Source organism: Danio rerio, chromosome 15 (genome assembly GCF_052040795.2).
Source record: "Danio rerio strain M-AB ecotype USA chromosome 15, GRCz13ab, whole genome shotgun sequence".
Lineage (NCBI taxonomy): Eukaryota > Metazoa > Chordata > Actinopteri > Cypriniformes > Danionidae > Danio > Danio rerio.
The window spans coordinates 48,905,784-48,926,734 of record NC_141035.1 but is presented as its reverse complement, the minus strand read 5'-3'; the positions used below and the strand labels follow the sequence as shown (position 1 = coordinate 48,926,734).

Genomic DNA, 20,951 nt, shown 5'->3' with positions numbered 1-20,951 from the left:
ACTCCACACAAAAACGCCAACTGAGCCGAGGCTCGAACCAGTGACCTTCTTGCTGTGAGGCGAATGTGCTACCCACTGCGCCACTGCGTCGTCTTCTCAGGAACGTATGTATTTTAAAATTACACAACACTTACGTACATGTAGCAGTTCACACCATTTCCTACTGGATTATTACCTGCCATTTAATAAGATAATGAGTATTAACACTTATTAAGTATGATCTTATTTTACATCCCTAATGTCAGGGGTGCCCAAGTCTTGGTGGACCGCTGGGCTGCAAAGTTTAGGTCTAACCCCAATCAGACACACCTGGGCTAGCTGATCAAGCTCTTACTGAGCTTTCTAGAAACATCCTTGCAGGTGTGTTGAGGCAAGTTGGAGCTAAAATCTGGAGGACACCGGCCCCTCAGGACCGAGTTTGGAAATCCCTGCTTAATACCTAAACCCAGGGTGACACTGTGGCGCAGTGGGTAGTGCTGTGGCCTCGCAGCAAGAAGGTTGCTGGTTCGAGTACCAGCTGGGTCAGTTGTCATTTCTGTATGGGGTTGCATGTGCTTCCCAGGCTTGCACGGGTTTCCCTCCGGGTGCTCTGGTTTCCACCATAGTCCAAACACATGCGCTATAGGGGAATTAATGAACTAAATTGTCCTGTGTGTGTGTGTGTGTGTGTGTGTGTGGATGTTCCCCAGTACTGGGCTGCAGCTGGAAGGGCATCTGTGGTGTAAAACATATGCTGGAATAGTTAGTGGTTCATTCCGCAGTGGTGACCCCTGATAAATAAGGGACTAAGCTGAAGGAAAATGAATGAAAATGTAAAATTAAAAGGGCAGCATGGTGGCAATCGCCTCACTGCAAGAAGGTCACTAGTTCGAGCCCCAGCTGAGTCAGTTGGCATTTCTGTGTGGAGTTTGCATGTTCTCCTCGTGTTTGCATAGGTTTCCTCCGGGTGCTCCAGTTTCCCCCACAAGTCCAAAGACATGCAGTACAGGTGAATTGGGTAGGCTAAAATTGTCTGTAGTGTATGAGTGTGTATGGATGTTCCCCAGTACTGGGTTGCAGCTAGAAAGGGCATCCGCTGTGCAAAACATATGCTGAAATAATTGGAGGTTCGTTCTGCTGTTGTGACCCCTGATAAAACAAGGGACTAAGCTAAAGGAAAATTAATGAAAATGTAAAAATAAAAAGTGTAACATGTTATTTGTGTATCTCAGTTGAAGAGGAGAATCCAGAGTTCTGGAGGAAGTCGGCTCAAAACACACTGCGTTCGGCTCTGAGCCGGAAAATCAACACTAATGTGGCCAAAAACATCGTGCTGTTTCTGGGAGACGGTGAGCTGAACGACTTACACTACAACCTTCATATATTGTTAAATAAAAAAAAAACAAAATAAAAAACTATGATTATCCTTGTACTGTTTTGCATTGGTATTTCAGCACAGTATCAGAAACCTCCTGCTGGCACTTGCTCCAGCCAATCAGATCATGCCGTTTGGGATGTTAGTGTTTTTTGTTTTGTTGTGCAGGTATGGGAGTGACGACCATCACAGCCGCGCGGATCCTGAAGGGTCAGTTACAGAAACACTCAGGCGAGGAGACCGTCATGAATATGGACACATTCCCCAATGTGGGTCTTGCGAAGGTAACGTGTTCAAACTATGTTTAAAGTCAGGGCCGGCCCAAGCCTTCAGGGGGCCCTAAGCAGGATTTTATTTGGGGCCCCCTTGGTGCAAACAATGACAAATTATCGTAAATCCTTGATAATTCGCACACTATAAATTTAAAACACACATTATCGATTTTATTCGCTGTAGCTGTGTTGCTTACATCATAAAATATATGTTTTAAGACAATCCTAAATATTAATCTGCAGAAACAGCTTCCTATTGATCCAACTTTTTATATGACTACTTGCCCAAATCTAAATAATTGACACTAAACATTAATATGGGCTGGCAGAAACAAAAGCAGCTGGAAGTAGCCAATAACATACTGATTTTTATTATTATTCAGGCACAAGACGCTGCCAAACAGTCAAACATAGTGACAATAAAGATACATTTATTTTTTATTGAATATAAATGTTAACGCTGAAAAAAAAATCATATTGTATTTTGTAGTTCAAATAACTTAAAACATCTATTTAAAGCTGGTGGCGGCTGGGTGTACTGTAGCTAAAGCGGTTATCTGCTGCAGTCAGTGTGGAAAACTGATTAATTAAATCAGATCTTTTGTAAATTTAGGTGAATATATTGGCGCCTGAGTATGTATCGCTGTCAGAAATAACAGTATAAATGGGCATATATTTTGTCCCACCATTAATCCACAACTCAACAAACTAAAACGAAAGTCACACAATAATTTCAAGCACTCTTGGGGGCCCCCTGGTGGCCACGGTGCCCTAAGCAGCCGCTTAGCTTGCTTATGCCTTGGGCCGGCTCTGTTTAAAGTCTTTAGAAATTCACTCCCAAATGAATCCACCGATTGATGACTGGTGTTAAGGAGCTAGGGTTGTAACAATATACCGGTATGACGGTCTACCACGATTTGAACGTGCACGATTATCATACCATGAACAATTGCATATTAACTGTTTTAACCCTTAAAGACCGAGACAGCCACCCGCAGCTAAAAATAAGTATTGCTCTTAAATGTTTAATAACTTTTGATCCGCTGATCCGATTCATACAATTCAAAGATTGGCATAAAGAAGAGAATCTCAGCTTTCCAGTGCTGTATCACATAACATTCGCGGACTTTCAGAGGCTCCGGAATCAGTGCGGATACATCGTCAAAATTTGACAACGCTGATTTAACAAAGAAACGCTCGTCACTGTGTCTCCGGACAAACCAGACATGATACATTGATGCATTGTCCCTCCTCCATGCCCAGATTGGTTCAAACTCGCTATATCACAACCAATAAGCATAGGTTTCGCTTTTGTTTGTGGACCAACACTGAGCTTTTTGAACAACACGGAATGAGAGATAGGCATACATTTATGCGCGGCTAAATAAAACGCAAAAAAAAAAAGTTTTGCATGAAATAATTCTCATACTAAGTACTTTTGCATGCACAGCAGCACAGAAACATGAGAAAACAGTGACACAGCAAAGACGAACTGCTGCTCTTGCTGTTTTCAAAAGACACAAATGAAGGTGCAGCTGTTTGTCTGCATTGCAGACAACCATATCCAAATCCATATCCACAGACAACCATATCCATGCTGGCACATAAAACCTAAGGATGTTCCATATTGAATCTAGTTTCGTTATGTAACTATTTATAGTATAGTAAATATTTATATCTATTTTTTTACTTTGCACCATGTTTATTTGGACTTTATTTGGACTTTGACACATTATTTCTTATTTTCTTATTTTTTATTTGTTCATTGTAAGTGGTGTTGTTTATAGTAACTGAAAATATATTATTTGGAAAAAGTCAAATTTGCTTCACTGTTCTATTATTTTGTAACATTTGTAACATACCGTATACCGCGAAACCGTCAAACCGTGGTATTGTTTTAGACGATTATCATACCGTAAAAAATTCATACCGTTACAACCCTATATGGAGCATGTGTGTTATCATTTTAATCAGCTTTTTAATTAGTTTCACGTAGGCTGTTTCTCAATACCAAGTACGCAAAGTTCGGACTTGTGTCCTTGGAAGTTCAGACTTGCCAAGTTCAGACTTGGAAGAACAAACTCCCGAGGACGCGAGGACACAAGTCGGGTACTTCTTCAAATGGACCAGCTGTGTACTTTATACCGTCACTTACCTCACCATGAATTCATCAGTTTTACTGTACATTCACAATAAAATGATTTAATTAATATTATATTAATATTATAAATCTACATTTTTGATTTAGGGAAATGCACACATATATTCATATAAATGTGAATTAAAATGAGTGATTATACACTGACACGTGTCTTGATTATCAGATTTATTAAACTACAATGGTAATTATACACACAATAATTAATAAAGACATACACGATAAGAAATAAAGATTACGTCAATCAATTTGGTAAACAAAGACAAACAGCGTAAACATGGTAACATAATTAAAGACAATTAAAAAAGGTAACAAAACAACACTGCCAAAATAACACACCTGAGGACAAATAATAGATTTATAAGACCAAAAACTGTCAGTTAGATATTCACAAGATGTATGACGGAGCTGATGACGGAGCTCCCGCTGGCAGGCTGGGAGTCGGAGTCCGCATAAGCCAAGGCACATCGTCGAAGAATAAACTGTGAATAAACTGCCGATTCTAGTTTAAAACAACTACATTCTCGCCTGAAAAACTCTTAAAACTTTATTTTGTGACACAGTAAAGGAGTATTTTTAAAACCGTGAGGGTTTCCTCCTCCGCCATTAGCGCTTGCTGGTTACGCTGCAATGCATTCTGGGATTCCTGAACTTGGCAAGTTCGCACAAGTCACCTCTTGATGCATCTTTGACCAAAGGGGCAGAGCAAGTACACATCCGGGAATTTCATCTGTACCTGGAAAGATGTGAACTTTAGAATTGGAGCAGTACTTTGGCGACGGTTGATGACGTTTCACGAGGACACAAGAACGCATATTGAGAAACAGCCTTTATTTTAAGAGCCCCTATTATGGGTTATTGAATATGAGCTTCCATGCCGTGTGTAACACAACTCTGAGTGATTGAAAACATCCAGCTGAGGGTTAAATCTGAAAGTGCACCATGTTTAAATCTATTGATTCTTTAGCGGAAAAGTCGACTCAGAGTCGAATAAATGAATCAAGCTTGATTTGGATCTTTTGCTTGATCGCATCGACGTCGATACGGTACATGCATAAATATGTAGTTTCAGTTCCAGAAAACTGAGCACGCGATTTCCCTCCACACAGTAGCGGGGGATCACAGGACTGATCATGACGCGAAGATGATGATCACTGACAGATGGAGATGCAGCTGCGGGGAGTAAAGGGTTAAAGATCATTTTCACAACAACACCACAGTATAGTCAACGGTGTGCTGTGTTTGCTCCTGTCATTTGTCTGATTTTTGGTACGATAACCTACACTGCAATGCGGGATTGCTATTGAAGGAGCAGCAGAGACTACGGGACTTTGTCAGTAACGTTTACAATTCATGTGGAGCAGTTTCTTCTTCCTCCAAATCATAACATGTAAGTGTGATTAAAATTGTTGCCTTGTTTTGTGTTGTTTGCTAAATCTGTGTTTAATTGTGGGTCATAAGTTAAAATCGTCCCGCGCGGCTTGTAACCACATATCGATTATAGATCAGTGCTTGTACTGTATCTCTAGAACTGTTAAATCTGTTTGGGGCTGTTCACATATCGTGTCCAAAACTACGCTAAAAACGCAACGCGTGCTTCTTCCTTTACCGATTTAAGTGCGTTTCTGAGCTTGCTGGTGTTTAACTGCATTGATTTATTGCATTCCTGCATTGGGCTCTTACATACTTTCTGCCACTTCATACTGCTGTGGTGGGCATTTCTCTGTCTCGCACTGAACGCAGTCAACCAATCGCAACAGACAGTAGGCCGAGTGCCTTAGTGTCTCACCAGTGCTGATATGCAACCATATCTCGCTGCTACGAGTGTGATATTGCGTTTATACAACAGTTGGACGGCACAATCGTGTATATAAGTAAGAAAATCAATCACGGAGAGACTAAAAACCCCTTTTTATTAGGAACTACTTTCTTCCGCCATTCATTTACATCTGCAGCTGACATCAAAACAGCAGAAGACGTTACTGATTCACCAACGTCACTTTAGAGCTAGTGTTTGAACGACTCTGTCTAAAGTGATGACAAAACAGCTGATTTTGCTCACATTTTAAGATTGTAAAGCTGAACGTGACATGAAATGCCATCCATCTACAGAGATATCTCCTTACAGTCTAACAGTCTACAGTATTTCTCTGATGCAATCAGGATATCACAATAATTAACCCCGAAAAAACCACCGCGATCACTACCAGACTGCTGTTGTGTTTGCGATACGGAAAAGCGCTAAACACATGCGGACTTCGCTTATTTTAATCTTCCAACACAACACACATTCCTGATAAGTGAGCAAATCAGTATAAATACAGCACTACAACATACAAAAGATAGAGATCGACTTAGATCTTTACCAGCATACCTGCCAACATGCCTCTGAAAATCCAGGAGAGCGGGGAGAGAGGGTGTTCAGGGGTGAGGTCTCTGACACTGTTGAAAACCGGGATAGGAAGCAGCGGGTTTTGGGCGGCCGCTTCGATCGGGTACTGTACCCAAGTTGCCAACCCGGGGGTGTTTACAGACTGTACCAAAGAGGGGAGTGAAATTACGGGAGTTTTTTAGGAAGAAATAAAAAAAGGATGGTTGCGAGAGACTGGTCTGAAATACGGGATACTCCCATGAAAAACAGAAGTGTTGGCACGTGTGCTTACCAGTTTAATAATGATTTGATCAGCTGTAGATAGAAATCAGACTTTTATAATCTTCTAAACGTAAAGGCATATTAAGCAGTCCTGGCACCATCTTGTGGATAAAAAACGTCAACCGTCTTTGGTCTACTACACTATGGCAGGCTAATGGCCGAACTCTCTCAGAAATTGTAAATATTTAAAAATAGGCACTATTCTTACAAATAAACTGCATAGTGGCAATCTAAACAGCTACATTCTCCACTAAAAAAGCCTCAAAATTACATTTTGTTGTCTAACAGTAGTGTTGGAGAGGAAAGGAAACTGCTAGGCTCTAGTTCAAATTATGTTCAGCAAACAATCCTGGGTGTCGGTCAGGACACGACAAATGAGGAGACTGGAACTTCTCTCCAAAGTGTATTGATATTTAGTCTAGAAATAACATAACAAATAACATGAGGATAAATTAGTACAGTTGAATGGGTACATGTACACAAAATAATCAATCTTTGCTTAGTTAGGTATAATAAAGCTTACAGGCTTATCCTAAATAACAATTATAGCTCTAAATAATATAAATCTTACAAATAAAGATGATACATTATCAGCAATATGTGTAATACTGAATCCAAGTGCATTAATAATTAAATAATTTGCCAAACATCACCACAAATGCAATAATATTGATTAATAACTGCAGTATAAAAGATTTTAACATTTATAGTGGCTAATGAGGCATTTAGCTGTCTCTATATAGCTTAATGATCACTCGATCGGACATGAAGCATCAAGCATTGCATGTCTGAGCATGCCCATACAGATGTAAATGTATACTAATACACTTCAACAAGGATAAAACATACAGAAATAAAGAGAAAAACTTACTTTATGGTCATGCACTAACACTTGGAAAACTTAAAACACCAAACGAACTTCAGGAGTGAAAGGATTAAACTTTAGCTGCACAGCCGTCGATCTCTGACTGCATAATGAAAGCAGCAGAAAAGTGAAACTATAACTGTAACGCCTCCTACTGGAAGCATCAGGAAATGCACTCTTAAGTTTTCAGAATACAAGTCTGTTAATAAAAGTCTAGCTTTCCTTAGAGCCTTTTCTACAAGCAGTAATATTTGTCAAACTTTAGCGTCTCTCTGCTTGTTGCTGGCTGTATGTTGGCGGAGTAATACACAAAGATGAAGAGTGAAAAGGCTTTTGTGTGATGTTACTGGCAAAATATCGCACGGCTATTAGCCAACCAGATTCAAGGACCAGACAGAACTATATATATATATATATATATATATATATATATATATATATATATATATATATATATATAATTATTTTTTTTATATATTTATTTTAGTTAATAATTTGTCAGGGTGGTATTAAACACTGTTTTCCATGTAGGATTAATCTTGTATATAAACCTTTGCAATCGCAATAAACAAATATATATTTAAAGTTTACGTAAATCGTGATAATTCCTCATCAATCTTCGTCTGATGATGATGATACATGTGTGTGTGTGTGTGTGTGTGTGTGTGTGTGTGCAGGTGTATTCAGTGGATTTTCAGATTCCTGACAGCGCAGCGACGGCTACAGCGTATCTGTGCGGAGTCAAAACCAACCTGAACACTGTGGGTGTGAGCGCAGCAGCACGTAACGGAGTGTGTCGATCACAGAAGGGCAACGAGGTCACGTCCATCCTCAGATGGGCCAAAGACGCAGGTTAGATGCTTAACCCATGAGCATTGTTCAGATTGACTCCCCTGTCATTATGTTGGGGGCTGTTTTTGCCCCATTGACTTCCATTATAAGGACATTTTTTAAATGCAAAGGCATGACAGCTTATAATCATTCTTGATTGTTTGTGGTTTCCCCTGTTGGGAAGAGTTAAAATGTGTAATTGTTGCTGTTGATGATCAGTTGTCAGCATTAACCCTTTAGTTAGACCTTTGCTAATCCATTTCTGGCTTTTACATGCCCCACATTAAATATGTTTTGTGTGTGTGTTTGTCTGTCTGTCTGTGTGTATGTGTGCCCATGCATGCATGTGTGTGTGTGTGTGTGTGTGTGTGTGTGTCTCAGGTAAGTCAGTAGGAATAGTAACGACGACTCGTGTCCAGCATGCGACTCCAGCAGCTTCATTCGCTCACAGCGCCAGCAGGACCTGGTACAGCGATGCGGATCTGCCTGCGTCTGCAGCTACTGAAGGCTGTGTGGACATCGCTACACAACTACTACACAACATCGATATTGACGTGAGTGTGTGTTAGAAAAATACACATCTGAAGCTGCAAAATGTTAATGATTTGTCCAAAATAAACAACAATAAGTGGAGAATGGCAGAATTTTGAGGTCATCTGTACCTTTAAGAGCCGGAGGGGGGAAATTGTTTTAAATACCATGTTCAAGTTCACTTGTTGGATCTCTTGGACAGTTGCAAGTGTGTATGTGTGTGTGCAGGTGATCATCGGAGGAGGCCGTAAGTACATGACACCTAAAGGTTTCCCCGATCCAGAGTATCCGTCAGACGCGAGTGCTCAGGGCCAGCGGAGAGACGGCAGAAACCTCATTCAGGACTGGATACAGATGAAGGAAGGAAAGGTGATCAACATAACAGCCAATCACACGCCTCTCTGATGAGTTAATAAACACTCCAGCCAATCACACGCCTCTCTAATGAGCTCATGAACACTCCAGCCAATCACACGCCTCACTGATGAGCTCATGAACACTACAGCCAATCACACGCCTCTCTAATAAGCTCATGAACACTCCAGCCAATCACATGCCTCTCTGATGAGTTAATAAATACTCCAGCCAATCACACGCCTCTCTAATGAGCTCATGAACACTCCAGCCAATCACACGCCTCACTGATGAGCTCATGAACACTACAGCCAATCACACGCCTCTCTAATAAGCTCATGAACACTCCAGCCAATCACATGCCTCTCTGATGAGTTAATAAACACTCCAGCCAATCACACGCCTCTCTGATGAGTTAATAAACACTCCAGCCAATCACACGCCTCTCTGATGAGCTCATGAACACTCCAGCCAATCACACGCCTCTCTGATGAGTTAATAAACACTCCAGCCAATCACACGCCTCTCTGATGAGCTTATGAACACTCCAGCTAATCACACGCCTCTCTGATGAGCTCATGAACACTCCAGCCAATCACACACCTTTCTGATTAGTTGATGAACATTCCAGCCAATCACACGCCTCTCTGCTGAGCTCATAAACACTTCAGCCAATCACACGCCTCTCTGATGAGTTAATGAACACTCCAGCCAATCATACGCCTCTCTGCTGAACCCATAAACACTCCAGCCAATCACACACCTCTCTGCTGAACCCATAAACACTCCAGCCAATCACACGCCTCTCTGATTAGTTGATGAACACTCCAGCCAATCATACGCCTCTCTGGTGAGCTCATGATTACTCCAGCCAATCACTGATGAGTTAATAAACACTCCGGCCAATCACACACCTCTCTGATGAGTTAATGAACACTCCAACCAATCACATGCCTCTCTGCTGAGCTCAGGAACACTCTAGCCAATCACACGCCTTTCTGATGAGATCATCAACAATACAGCCAATCAGAGGCCAAAGATTAGACACCGCAGAACGTTTGGATGATTATGACGTGTTTTGCTGATGTGTTTGTACAGGTTGCCAGATATGTGTGGAATAAGACAGATTTTGATGCTTTGGATCCTGAAAAGACTGATTATCTGATGGGTGAGAGTCAACATTTCAATGTTTTAAGAAACACTGGCGGGAAAAGAGTTAAAAATCCAGCAAAATGTGAAGTGTTTTGCGTGTGTCTGTGTTTCAGCTCTGTTTGAGCCGGCTGATCTGAGGTTTGATGTGGAGCGAGATCACAGCATGGACCCCTCCATCTCTGAAACCACCGACAAAGCCATTCAGATCCTCAAGAAAAACCCCAAAGGATTCTTCCTGCTGGTCGAAGGTCTGTCAGCTTTAAAACAAGTCCAGTCCAGTCCAGTCAGTGTTTGTGCATGCATGTGTTTGTTTGTGGATGCATGTTTGTTTGTGGATGCATGTGTTTGTTTGTGCATGCATGTGTTTGTTTGTGGATGCATGTTTGTTTGTGGATGCATGTGTTTGTTTGTGGATGCATGTGTTTGTTTGTGGATGCATGTGTTTGTTTGTGGATGCATGTGTTTGTTTGTGCATGCATGCGTTTGTTTGTGGATGCATGTTTGTTTGTGGATGCATGTTTGTTTGTGGATGCATGTGTTTGTTTGTGCATGCATGTGTTTGTTTGTGCATGCATGTGTTTGTTTGTGGATGCATGTTTGTTTGTGGATGCATGTGTTTGTTTGTGGATGCATGTGTTTGTTTGTGCATGCATGTGTTTGTTTGTGGATGCATGTTTGTTTGTGGATGCATGTGTTTGTTTGTGCATGCATGTGTTTGTTTGTGGATGCATGTTTGTTTGTGGATGCATGTGTTTGTTTGTGGATGCATGTGTTTGTTTGTGCATGCATGTGTTTGTTTGTGCATGCATGTGTTTGTTTGTGGATGCATGTTTGTTTGTGGATGCATGTGTTTGTTTGTGCATGCATGTGTTTGTTTGTGGATGCATGTTTGTTTGTGGATGCATGTGTTTGTTTGTGCATGCATGTGTTTGTTTGTGCATGCATGTGTTTGTTTGTGGATGCATGTTTGTTTGTGGATGCATGTGTTTGTTTGTGCATGCATGTGTTTGTTTGTGGATGCATGTTTGTTTGTGGATGCATGTGTTTGTTTGTGCATGCATGTGTTTGTTTGTGCATGCATGTGTTTGTTTGTGGATGCATGTTTGTTTGTGGATGCATGTGTTTGTTTGTGGATGCATGTGTTTGTTTGTGGATGCATGTTTGTTTGTGGATGCATGTGTTTGTTTGTGCATGCATGTGTTTGTTTGTGCATGCATGTGTTTGTTAGTGGATGCATGTTTGTTTGTGGATGCATGTTTGTTTGTGCATGCATGTGTTTGTTTGTGCATGCATGTGTTTGTTTGTGCATGCATGTGTTTGTTTGTGCATGCATGTGTTTGTTTGTGCATGCATGTGTTTGTTTGTGGATGCATGTGTTTGTTTGTGGATGCATGTTTGTTTGTGGATGCATGTGTTTGTTTGTGGATGCATGTGTTTGTTTGTGGATGCATGTGTTTGTTTGTGGATGCATGTTTGTTTGTGGATGCATGTGTTTGTTTGTGGATGCATGTGTTTGTTTGTGGATGCATGTGTTTGTTTGTGCATGCATGTGTTTGTTTGTGCATGCATGTGTTTGTTTGTGGATGCATGTGTTTGTTTGTGGATGCATGTTTGTTTGTGGATGCATGTGTTTGTTTGTGGATGCATGTGTTTGTTTGTGGATGCATGTGTTTGTTTGTGGATGCATGTGTTTGTTTGTGGATGCATGTGTTTGTGTGTGTGATATATGTGTGCTTTCCCTGTGTGTGGTTTAGGTGGTCGTATTGATCAGGGTCATCACTCCAGTCGGGCGTCAGCCGCTCTGCATGAAGCTGTGGCTCTGGATGAGGCGGTTTCTCGTGGACTGGAGCTCACTGATGAAGAGGAGACGCTGACCATCGTCACTGCTGACCACTCACACGCATTCACTTTCAACGGATACCCTTTCAGAGGAAACAGCATTCTGGGTACACCTCTGACCTGTGTGTGTGTGAGAGTGTGTGAGTGAGGTGGAGAATCAATACCATATAGTGCTGAAAGCAACATTATTCATAATGAAATCATTTGTGTAATGTTGCAGTCAAAAAGGTGTTGAAAATATCTTTGTTAAACAGCACTAGGGAAATTCAGAAGAGAGAAAATCATTTTATTTATACACACACACACACACACACACACACACACACAGTGGTCTGAAAAAGTGCTTGCCGCCTTACTGATTTCTTATTTTTGTGCACAATCGTCACACTTTAATGTTTCAGATCATCAAACAAATTTAATTCTTAGTCAAAGATAACACAAATAAACACAAAATAAAGACTTTGAAGTGGCCTAGTCAAAGTCCTGACCTGAATCCAATTGAGATGCTGTGTGCATGAGCTTAATAAGGTGATTACTGCTGGAAAACCCACCAATGTTCTGCAAATATGAGTGGGACAATTTCCTCCACAGCGCTGTAACAGACTCGATGCAAGTTATCGAAAATGCTTGATAGCAGTTGTTTCTGCTTAGGGTGGCCCAACCTGTTATTAGTTTTAGGGCCAAAGATTATTTTCACCCATGCCTATGTAGTTTTTTATTTCGTTTTCCCTTAATAATAAAAACATTCATTTAAACCAAAACTAGATTAGTTTAGATTAGATTGAACTTTATTGTCATCACACACAGGGCGTAGCTAGCTGAACTGGGTGATGGGGGCAAGGGAGCTGTCGCGGACACCGCCATCTCTATTCTGCCGCCCTAGACGTGGATATAACTGAGGGTGCGGGTGGTGAGGGTAGTGTCGCGGACACCGCCATCTCTATTCTGCCGCCCTAGACGTGGATATAACTGAGGGTGCGGGTGGTGAGGGTAGTGTCGCGGACACCGCCATCTCTATTCTGCCGCCCTAGACGTGGATATAACTGAGGGTGCGGGTGGTGAGGGTAGTGTCGTGGCTGCTTTCCTCTCTATTCTGCCGCCCTAGACGTGGATATAACTGAGGGTGAGGGTGGTGAGGGTAGTGTCGTGGACGTCGCCCTCTCTATTCTGCCACCTTAGACGTGGATATAACTGAGGGCGCGGGTGGTGAGGGTAGTGTCGTGGCTGCTTTCCTCTCTATTCTGCCGCCCTAGACGTGGATATAACTGAGGGTGAGGGTGGTGAGGGTAGTGTCGTGGACGTCGCCCTCTCTATTCTGCCACCTTAGACGTGGATATAACTGAGGGCGCGGGTGGTGAGGGTAGTGTCGCGGTCGTCGCCCTCTCTATTCTGCCTCCCTAGATGTGGATATAACTAAGGGTGCGGGTGGTGAGGGTAGTGTCGCGGATGCCGCCCTCTCTATTCTGCCGTCCTAAACGTGGATATAACTGAGGGCGGGGGTGGTGAGGGTCTTGTCGCGGACGTCGCCCTCTCTATTCTGCCGCCCTAGTCATTGATATAACTGAGGGTGCGGGTGGTGAGGGTAGTGTCGTGGCTGCCTTCCTCTCTATTCTGCCGCCCTAGACGTGTATATGACTGAGTGTGCGGGTGGTGAGGGTAGTGTCGCGGATGCCGCCCTCTCTATTCTGCAGCCCTAGACGCGGATATAACTGAGGGCGAGGGTGGTGAGGGTCATGTCGCGGACGTCGCCCTCTCTATTCTGCCGCCCTAGTCATGGATATAACTGAGGGTGCGGGTGATGAGGGTAGTGTCGCGGACGTCGCCCTCTCTATTCTGCCGTTCTAGACGCAGATATAACTGAGGGCGCGGGTGGTGAGGGTAGTGTCAGGGACGTCGCCGTCTCTATTCTGCCGCCCTAGACATGTATATAACTTAGGGCGTGGGTGGTGAAGGTAGTGTCGTGGACGTCGCCCTCTCTATTCTGCCATTCTAGACGTGGATATAACTGAGGGCGCGGGTGGTGAGGGTAGTGTCGTGGACGTCGCCCTCTCTATTCTGCCGTTCTAGACATGGATATAACTGAGGGCGCGGGTGGTGAGGGAAGTGTCGTGGACGTCGCCCTCTCTATTCTGCCGTTCTAGACGTGGATATAACTGAGGGCGCGGGTGGTGAGGGTAGTGTCGTGGCTGCCTTCCTCTCTATTCTGCCGCCCTGGACGTGGATATAACTAAGGGCGCGGGTGGTGAGGGTAGTGTCGCGGACGTCTCTCTCTCTCTATTCTGCCGCCCTAGACGTGGATATAACTGAGGGTGCGGGTGGTGAGGGTAGTGTCGCGGACGTCGCCCTCTCTATTCTGCCATTCTAGACGTGGATATAACTGAGGGTGCGGGTGGTGAGGGTAGTGTCGCGGACGTCGCCCTCTCTATTCTGCCATTCTAGACGTGGATATAACTGAGGGTGCGGGTGGTGAGGGTAGTGTCGCGGACGTCGCCCTCTCTATTCTGCCGTTCTAGACGTGGATATAACTGAGGGTGCGGGTGGTGAGGGTAGTGTCGCGGACGTCGCCCTCTCTATTCTGCCATTCTAGACGCAGATATAACTGAGGGCGCGGGTGGTGAGGGTAGTGTCGGGGACGTCGCCGTCTCTATTCTGCCGCCCTAGACGTGTATATAACTTAGGGCGCGGGTGGTGAGGGTCATGTCGCGGACGTCGCCCTCTCTATTCTGCCGTTCTAGACGTGGATATAACTGAGGGCGCGGGTGGTGAGGGTAGTGTCGTGGACGCCGCCCTCTCTATTCTGCCGTTCTAGACCTGGATATAACTGAGGGCGCGGGTGGTGAGGGTAGTGTCGTGGCTGCCTTCCTCTCTATTCTGCCGCCCTAGACGTGGATATAACTGAGGGCGCAGGTGGTGAGGGTAGTGTCGCGGACGTCGCCCTCTCTATTCTGCCGCCCTAGACGTGGATATAACCAAGGGCGTGGGTGGTGAGGATAGTGTCGCAGACAATAACTTGCCTAATTACCCTAACCTGCCTAGTTAACCTAATTAACCTAGTTAAGCCTTTAAATGTGACTTTAAGCTGTATAGAAGTGTCTTGAAGAATATCTAGTCTAATATTATTTACTGTCATCATGGCAAAGAGAAAATAAATCAGTTATTAGAGATGAGTTATTAAAACTATTATGATTAAATAATATTTATTTATTATGATTATGTGTTGCAGTAATGCTTACTTGTCAATCATCTCTGTTGTTTGATAGGTAAATCTCCAATCTTCGCCTCTGACTTTTTACCATACACAACTCTGATGTACGGGAACGGTCCAGGACACAAAATCACCAACAACAAGCGTCCAGACATACGCAAAGTTGACACTGGTAGGAAATACAGTTGTTTGCTGATTAAAACCTCAAATGTTGTATTTACTACGGTAGCCCAGTAGTGCAGAGCGCAACAACATTTTAGAAAGCCCTGCTGAAAAATCCAGCTTAAACCAGCCTAGGATGGTTGGCTGGTTTTAGCTGGTCTACCAGGCTGGTTTTTGTTGGGTTTTGACCATTTTCAGGCTGGTTTTAGCTGGTCAGGCTGGAAAATGACCAGCTAAAACCAACTTGACCAGCCGGGTTTAAGCTAGACATAGCTGGTTTTGGCTGGGCACACAGCCTAGCTGGGCTGGTCAAGTTGATGAACAATTCATCAGTGCATGTCATTGAGAAAAAAAATAAACAAATACTTTGCCCTTGTAATCTTTAATTGAAATCTGAAAATGCACTTCCTGTTTGTTTTGAGTTAAATTCTCAGATTAGGTCTGTCTGATGTAGTGGGTGTGGCTAACATACTTAACCACGCCCCTCCAGCTGTCAGTTTTGACATGAAACAAAAATGGTTAGGAGTCTGTTACGTTGTAATAACTCTCCTCAAACCCTTTCCCCATCTTTATGAATGAAACGCCTACTTTACTACAGCTAATCAGAGTAAAAAAAACAAGCCACGCCCACTATTTTCTCATTTAATATTCCGTTTCTCCAAAGAGCAGGGAATCACCAAGAGGCGACACTCTAGTGCGATTTGGGAAACAGCCACTAGATGGCGCGGCGGCCATTTTGGAATGAAAACTCCAATATAACAACAGCATTATAAGTCTGTAAAATAAACAAACAAATAAACAAAAAGTGCTGATGATTGTGATAATAAGTTTTGTCGTCTTTTAGGTTGTATTTCAGCTTTAGTGTGGTTTTTAAACAAATAAATAAAAAAATCAAAGCAGCTGCTTGCCATCGCGACTGCAACAAGATCCAATGGACGCAGTATTGACAACTTAGCGACTTTGTTGCTAGATTTAGCGACTTTTCAGTCCCCCCAGCGGCAAATTTTTAAAAAAGCGACTAGCGACAAATCTAGCGACTATTTTTGTGTTACTGGAGATTTTTATAGACTGCCGTTTGTCCATACTGTACCGTCCCTACTCTTCTCAACGAGCTGCGGGTGATGCCGCCGGCCCCTCCCCCGCCTCAGAGCAGTGCCAGTTGTCCCAGTCCTCGTACAGCAGCCTCTCCCACCTGCAGCCCGACAGCAGATCACCTCTCTATGTACTGACGGCAAATGATTTAGCACCGGTAGCGTGAAGGTATTTCCCTGGTACAGTCAAACTGATCTGCTTCTCTTTTATTTTAACAATTTAATTTGACCGTTTATTCTCTCTTGTTCACAATCACAGATATTTAAGTGAGAGTTTGGGAACTTGTCTGAGTTTATTACGTCTGAGAGATTGCAAATTCACTACACATCTATAATGATATACTGTGTTCAAGCAACAATAAATTTAGTTAAATTCCCTGCTGAAAAATCCAGCTTAAACCAGCCTAGGCTGATTGGCTGGTTTTAGCTGGTTGACCAGGCTCGTCTTAGCTGATCAGGTTGGAAAATGCTAAATCCAGCTAAAACCATCCTGACCAGCTTGATTTTACGCTGGACTCCTAGCCTGGCTAGGCTGGCCAAGCTGGTTTTAGCTGGTCATCTCCCAGCCTGATCAGCTAAGACCAGGCTGGAAATGGCTGGAAACCAGCCTGGAAATGGCCAAAACCCCTCTAAAACCAGGCTGGTCGACCAGCTAAAACCAGCCAACCAGCCTAGGCTGGATTTTTCTGTAGGGTTGACGTGCTTGTATAAAGCATAGTGCAAATATAAAAATCCCTTCATTAACCATAGACTCAGACTGTTAAACAAACAGAAATGGTAGAACGTGATGACATCAGTAATATGCAAATTAACGTATGAGGTAATCTAGCGACTTTTAACGACTTCTCGTTCAGAGCTTAGCGCCTTTTCGTTGAAAATAGTTGGCAACAGTGAATGGACGGCCGATCGCTTTCACTCCAAAATGGCGGAACCGCGGGGCTGTTGCTGTTGCAGTGGAACGTTCTATTGAGTGTCGCCTCTTGGTTATTCTAAGCTCTTTGGTTTCTCTGCGCCACAATACGCAAAAAAAAGGTCACAACTTCCGGTTCGTGCAGACTTTAATGTCATTAGCTGTGTTTCCATCCAAAAATGCGAATAAACTTTATGCGCAAAACTGGATTATCGCATAAAAGTTGTGCGAATGAAGCATCGTTTCCATCCAACGAGTCAAAGCGACCAAATCGTCACTTCCTGATTAACTGGCGCCAAATATCAACAATAAAAACTGCATTTGCTGCAGTAGGAGAAGCTGCATCAATCTTTTCTAAATGAATGCGCCTCAGAAGACAATCCTGACGAGCAGTGAGCGCGCAGTGGCGTTTGAAGGTTTCAGACGCGGAGCACAGGCGCTCTTGATTCTGGAGGTCATTAATAATATAATAACACTAATATTGAAACGGTAAGGCATTTTATAATGACCAAAACAACATTTCAGATGTTTTATAATGTGCTCAGCCTGACGTTTTGTCCATTCACACACATTTTAAGCATCACATGATCTCTTTTAACAAAATCACATGACCTTTTTTAATGCGCATGCTGGAGTTTGCGCGATAAAAGTGTTTCCATTGCAGTTTATGCGCATCTTTTCTTATCGAATAAAAAGTTCATCCTACCCAGTTAGGCGCATACGTTTTTTATGTGCATTTTCAAAATTTATGCGCATCATGGCGTTTCCATCAGCTGGTTTTTTTATGCGCATTTGCATAAAATAGGTGGATGGAAACATAGCTATTGTGTTGTGAGATCAATGTTTTAATGTACTGTTGTTCTGTATGTCTGTCAGCCGACAAGGACTACATCCAGCAGTCGGCCGTCCCGCTGGACTCAGAGACCCACGGGGGTGAGGATGTGGCAGTGTTCGCTCGCGGGCCCATGGCACATCTCTTCCAGGGCGTTTATGAGCAGAACTACATCCCGCACGCCATGGCTTACGCCGCATGCATTGGTGAAAATCAGCAACACTGCGCTATTACTGCAAAACCAGACGAAAACCCAGACACATCCACTGACCCGGGAAACTCTGCCCAAAACATGCCCGTCTATACCTTCACCATCCTGATGATCAGCACACTGATGAGGATTTTACTGCACTGAGAGACGTTAGGCTCATTGTTCATCTCCTCTAGAGTTAAACAGTTAAACAGTTGAGTTATACCATTGCTTTTATTTATTCAGCCGATGTCCGGTTCTGGCCCGTGTTCTGACGATTTTTCCCACCTTGTAAGATTGTCCTACCTCCAATTATGAAAGTAGGTAGGACTTATTATGATGCAATATGCTACCCATTAGATTTTGCTACCGGTGTAAATTCAAATGTAAAGTAGTGTGATATGAAGCTGTAAAATCTCCTATACCTATTCCCTAACCCCAACCTCACAACCATTCAAATACAGTGTTGGTAGCATAATCTGATGAGTAAGATAATATGTCAGGACACCAGTGCACTTTTAGCTTAGCATCAAATCAAATCAAATCAGGCCTTTATTTGTCCCATACACTTTCATGTGAAATTGAACCCCCCCAACCGTACACAATCATCACAATTTTCAGGGGAAGACAGGTCACAGAAGGTAGCATTTATAAAATAGGTAAGATACATTTCAGGAGAGGTAGGCAAAAAAACTCCCTCTCACCTTGCGCTTGAATTAGAGCAATGTGAGACCAGGGAGAAAAAAAGCCCCAGCAATCAAGCACATAAACACAAAGACAAGACACAACATTGCCACAGGAGATGGGAACAGGGGGTGTGGATATAGCCCGATGAGGGCGGGCAGCCATCTGGTCCTGCTGCCATGGTGCTCTTATTTCCACGGAAAGAGGGAAATATACAGTTGAAGTTGAATTATTAGTGCCCCTTTACATTTTTTTTCTTATTTAAATATTTCCCAAATGATGTTTAACAGATTCAGGAAATTTTCACAGTATGTCTGATAATATTTTTTCTTCTGGAGAAAGTCTTATTTGTTTTATTTCGGCTAGAATAAAAGCAGTTCTTAATTTTTTAAACACCATTTTAAGGTCAATATTATTAACCTCTTTAAGCTAAATATTTATTTGATAGTCTACAGAACAAACCATCATAATACAATAACTTGCCTAATTACTCTAACCTGCCTAGTTAACCTAATTACCCTAGTGAAGCCTTTAAATGTCACTTTAAGCTGTATAGAAGTGTCTTGAAGAATATCTAGTCTAATATTATTTACTGTCATCATGACAAAGATAAAATAAATCAGTCATTAGAGATGAGTTATTAAAACTATTATGATTAGAAATGCGTTAGGAAAATCTGCTCTATTTTAAACAGAAATTGGGGAAAAAATAAATAGGGGGGCGAATAATTCTGTATTTAATAATATACAGTTGAAGTTTAAATTATTCGCCCTCCTGTGGGATATGCGCATGCAACATGACATTTTTGCAGCGATAATGGCAAAGCAGGCCGTGTTAGTGCTCACTTTCCACTTTACCACAATCATCCTTTTTCCAACACAGCCAGAAACAGTGAAGAAAGCTGACGCTGCATATTTATTCTCTTAAACCAAACACTGACCCACTGACTAGTCACCTGCTTTAATGGATGACTTTATAGTATGTCCTGTATTATATTAAGTTGTCTTAACTACTAGGTACAGACGTCATAAAAATAACACAATGTACTAACTGTGTTCATAATGTATTGCAGAACACTTCTGGTGCTCTTGAGGCCACATTTGGGCCAAGTCCATTTGCTATGAGGGTAATTACCCTAACTTTACCGTTATTACCCTAGTTAAGCCTTTAAATGTCACTGTAAGCTGAATACTAGTCTTGAAAAATATCTAGTCAAATATTATGTGCTGTCATCATGGTATAATAAATGAGTTACTAGAAATGAGATGTGTTTAGAAATGTGTTGGAGAAATCTCTCCGTTAAACCGAAATTGGGGATAAAAATATACAGGGGGGCTAATAAATCTGCCTTCAGTGATGTTTTTACAAATAAAGCATGAGCACACATTGCTTTGCATCTTATAGACACAACCAAGCCTAAAGAATACACTCTGGAGAAACCTTTCAAATGCTGTTAGCAGTGCATTAAGGAGATCTCGCTCAGGTGCACAGTGTATAAATGATGCTGAAATGAAATATGGATGTCGTTTCCAGCTGTGTTGTGAGGGCTGACAGCTGTTTGTTTCTCCGGTTTGATCTCTGCATGTCTGATGGGCTCGGCTAATTAAAGACAGCGCTGTGGGTGGAGCACATTTGATGTCATTATTACACACACACACACACACACACAGTCATAAATAATAAATCGCACCCAAAGACTGGTTATTTTCAGCGAGCTGTAAGTCATTAATGCAGCAGGTTGAACATCTGCTGCACGTCTAATCCAGCATCAGAAGAGTGCGTCTCAATTAAAACTGCGTCGATTATTGTTTAAATTGACGACCCTTTCGTTGTGTTTCTGCCCCATTGACTTCCATTATAATCACATC

At 42.5% G+C, this 20,951-nt stretch overlaps 1 protein-coding gene across 2 annotated transcripts in view; it reads left to right on the top strand.

The window, feature by feature from the left end:
* The window catches only part of alp3 (alkaline phosphatase 3), a 141,227-nt gene extending 120,518 nt beyond the window's left edge, over positions 1–20,709 (top strand). The window contains exons 3-12 of one of the 2 annotated variants that reach the window (XM_087282284.1): positions 1,212–1,328; positions 1,523–1,638; positions 7,980–8,154; positions 8,515–8,687; positions 8,893–9,033; positions 10,117–10,186; positions 10,284–10,418; positions 11,925–12,116; positions 15,270–15,386; positions 18,254–20,709. In XM_087282284.1, coding sequence (XP_087138410.1) covers positions 1,212–1,328; positions 1,523–1,638; positions 7,980–8,154; positions 8,515–8,687; positions 8,893–9,033; positions 10,117–10,186; positions 10,284–10,418; positions 11,925–12,116; positions 15,270–15,386; positions 18,254–18,564 — 1,547 coding nt within the window. In that variant the 3' untranslated portion in view covers positions 18,565–20,709. 2 annotated transcript variants of the gene reach the window in all.
* The last annotated feature ends 242 nt before the right edge of the window (positions 20,710–20,951 follow it).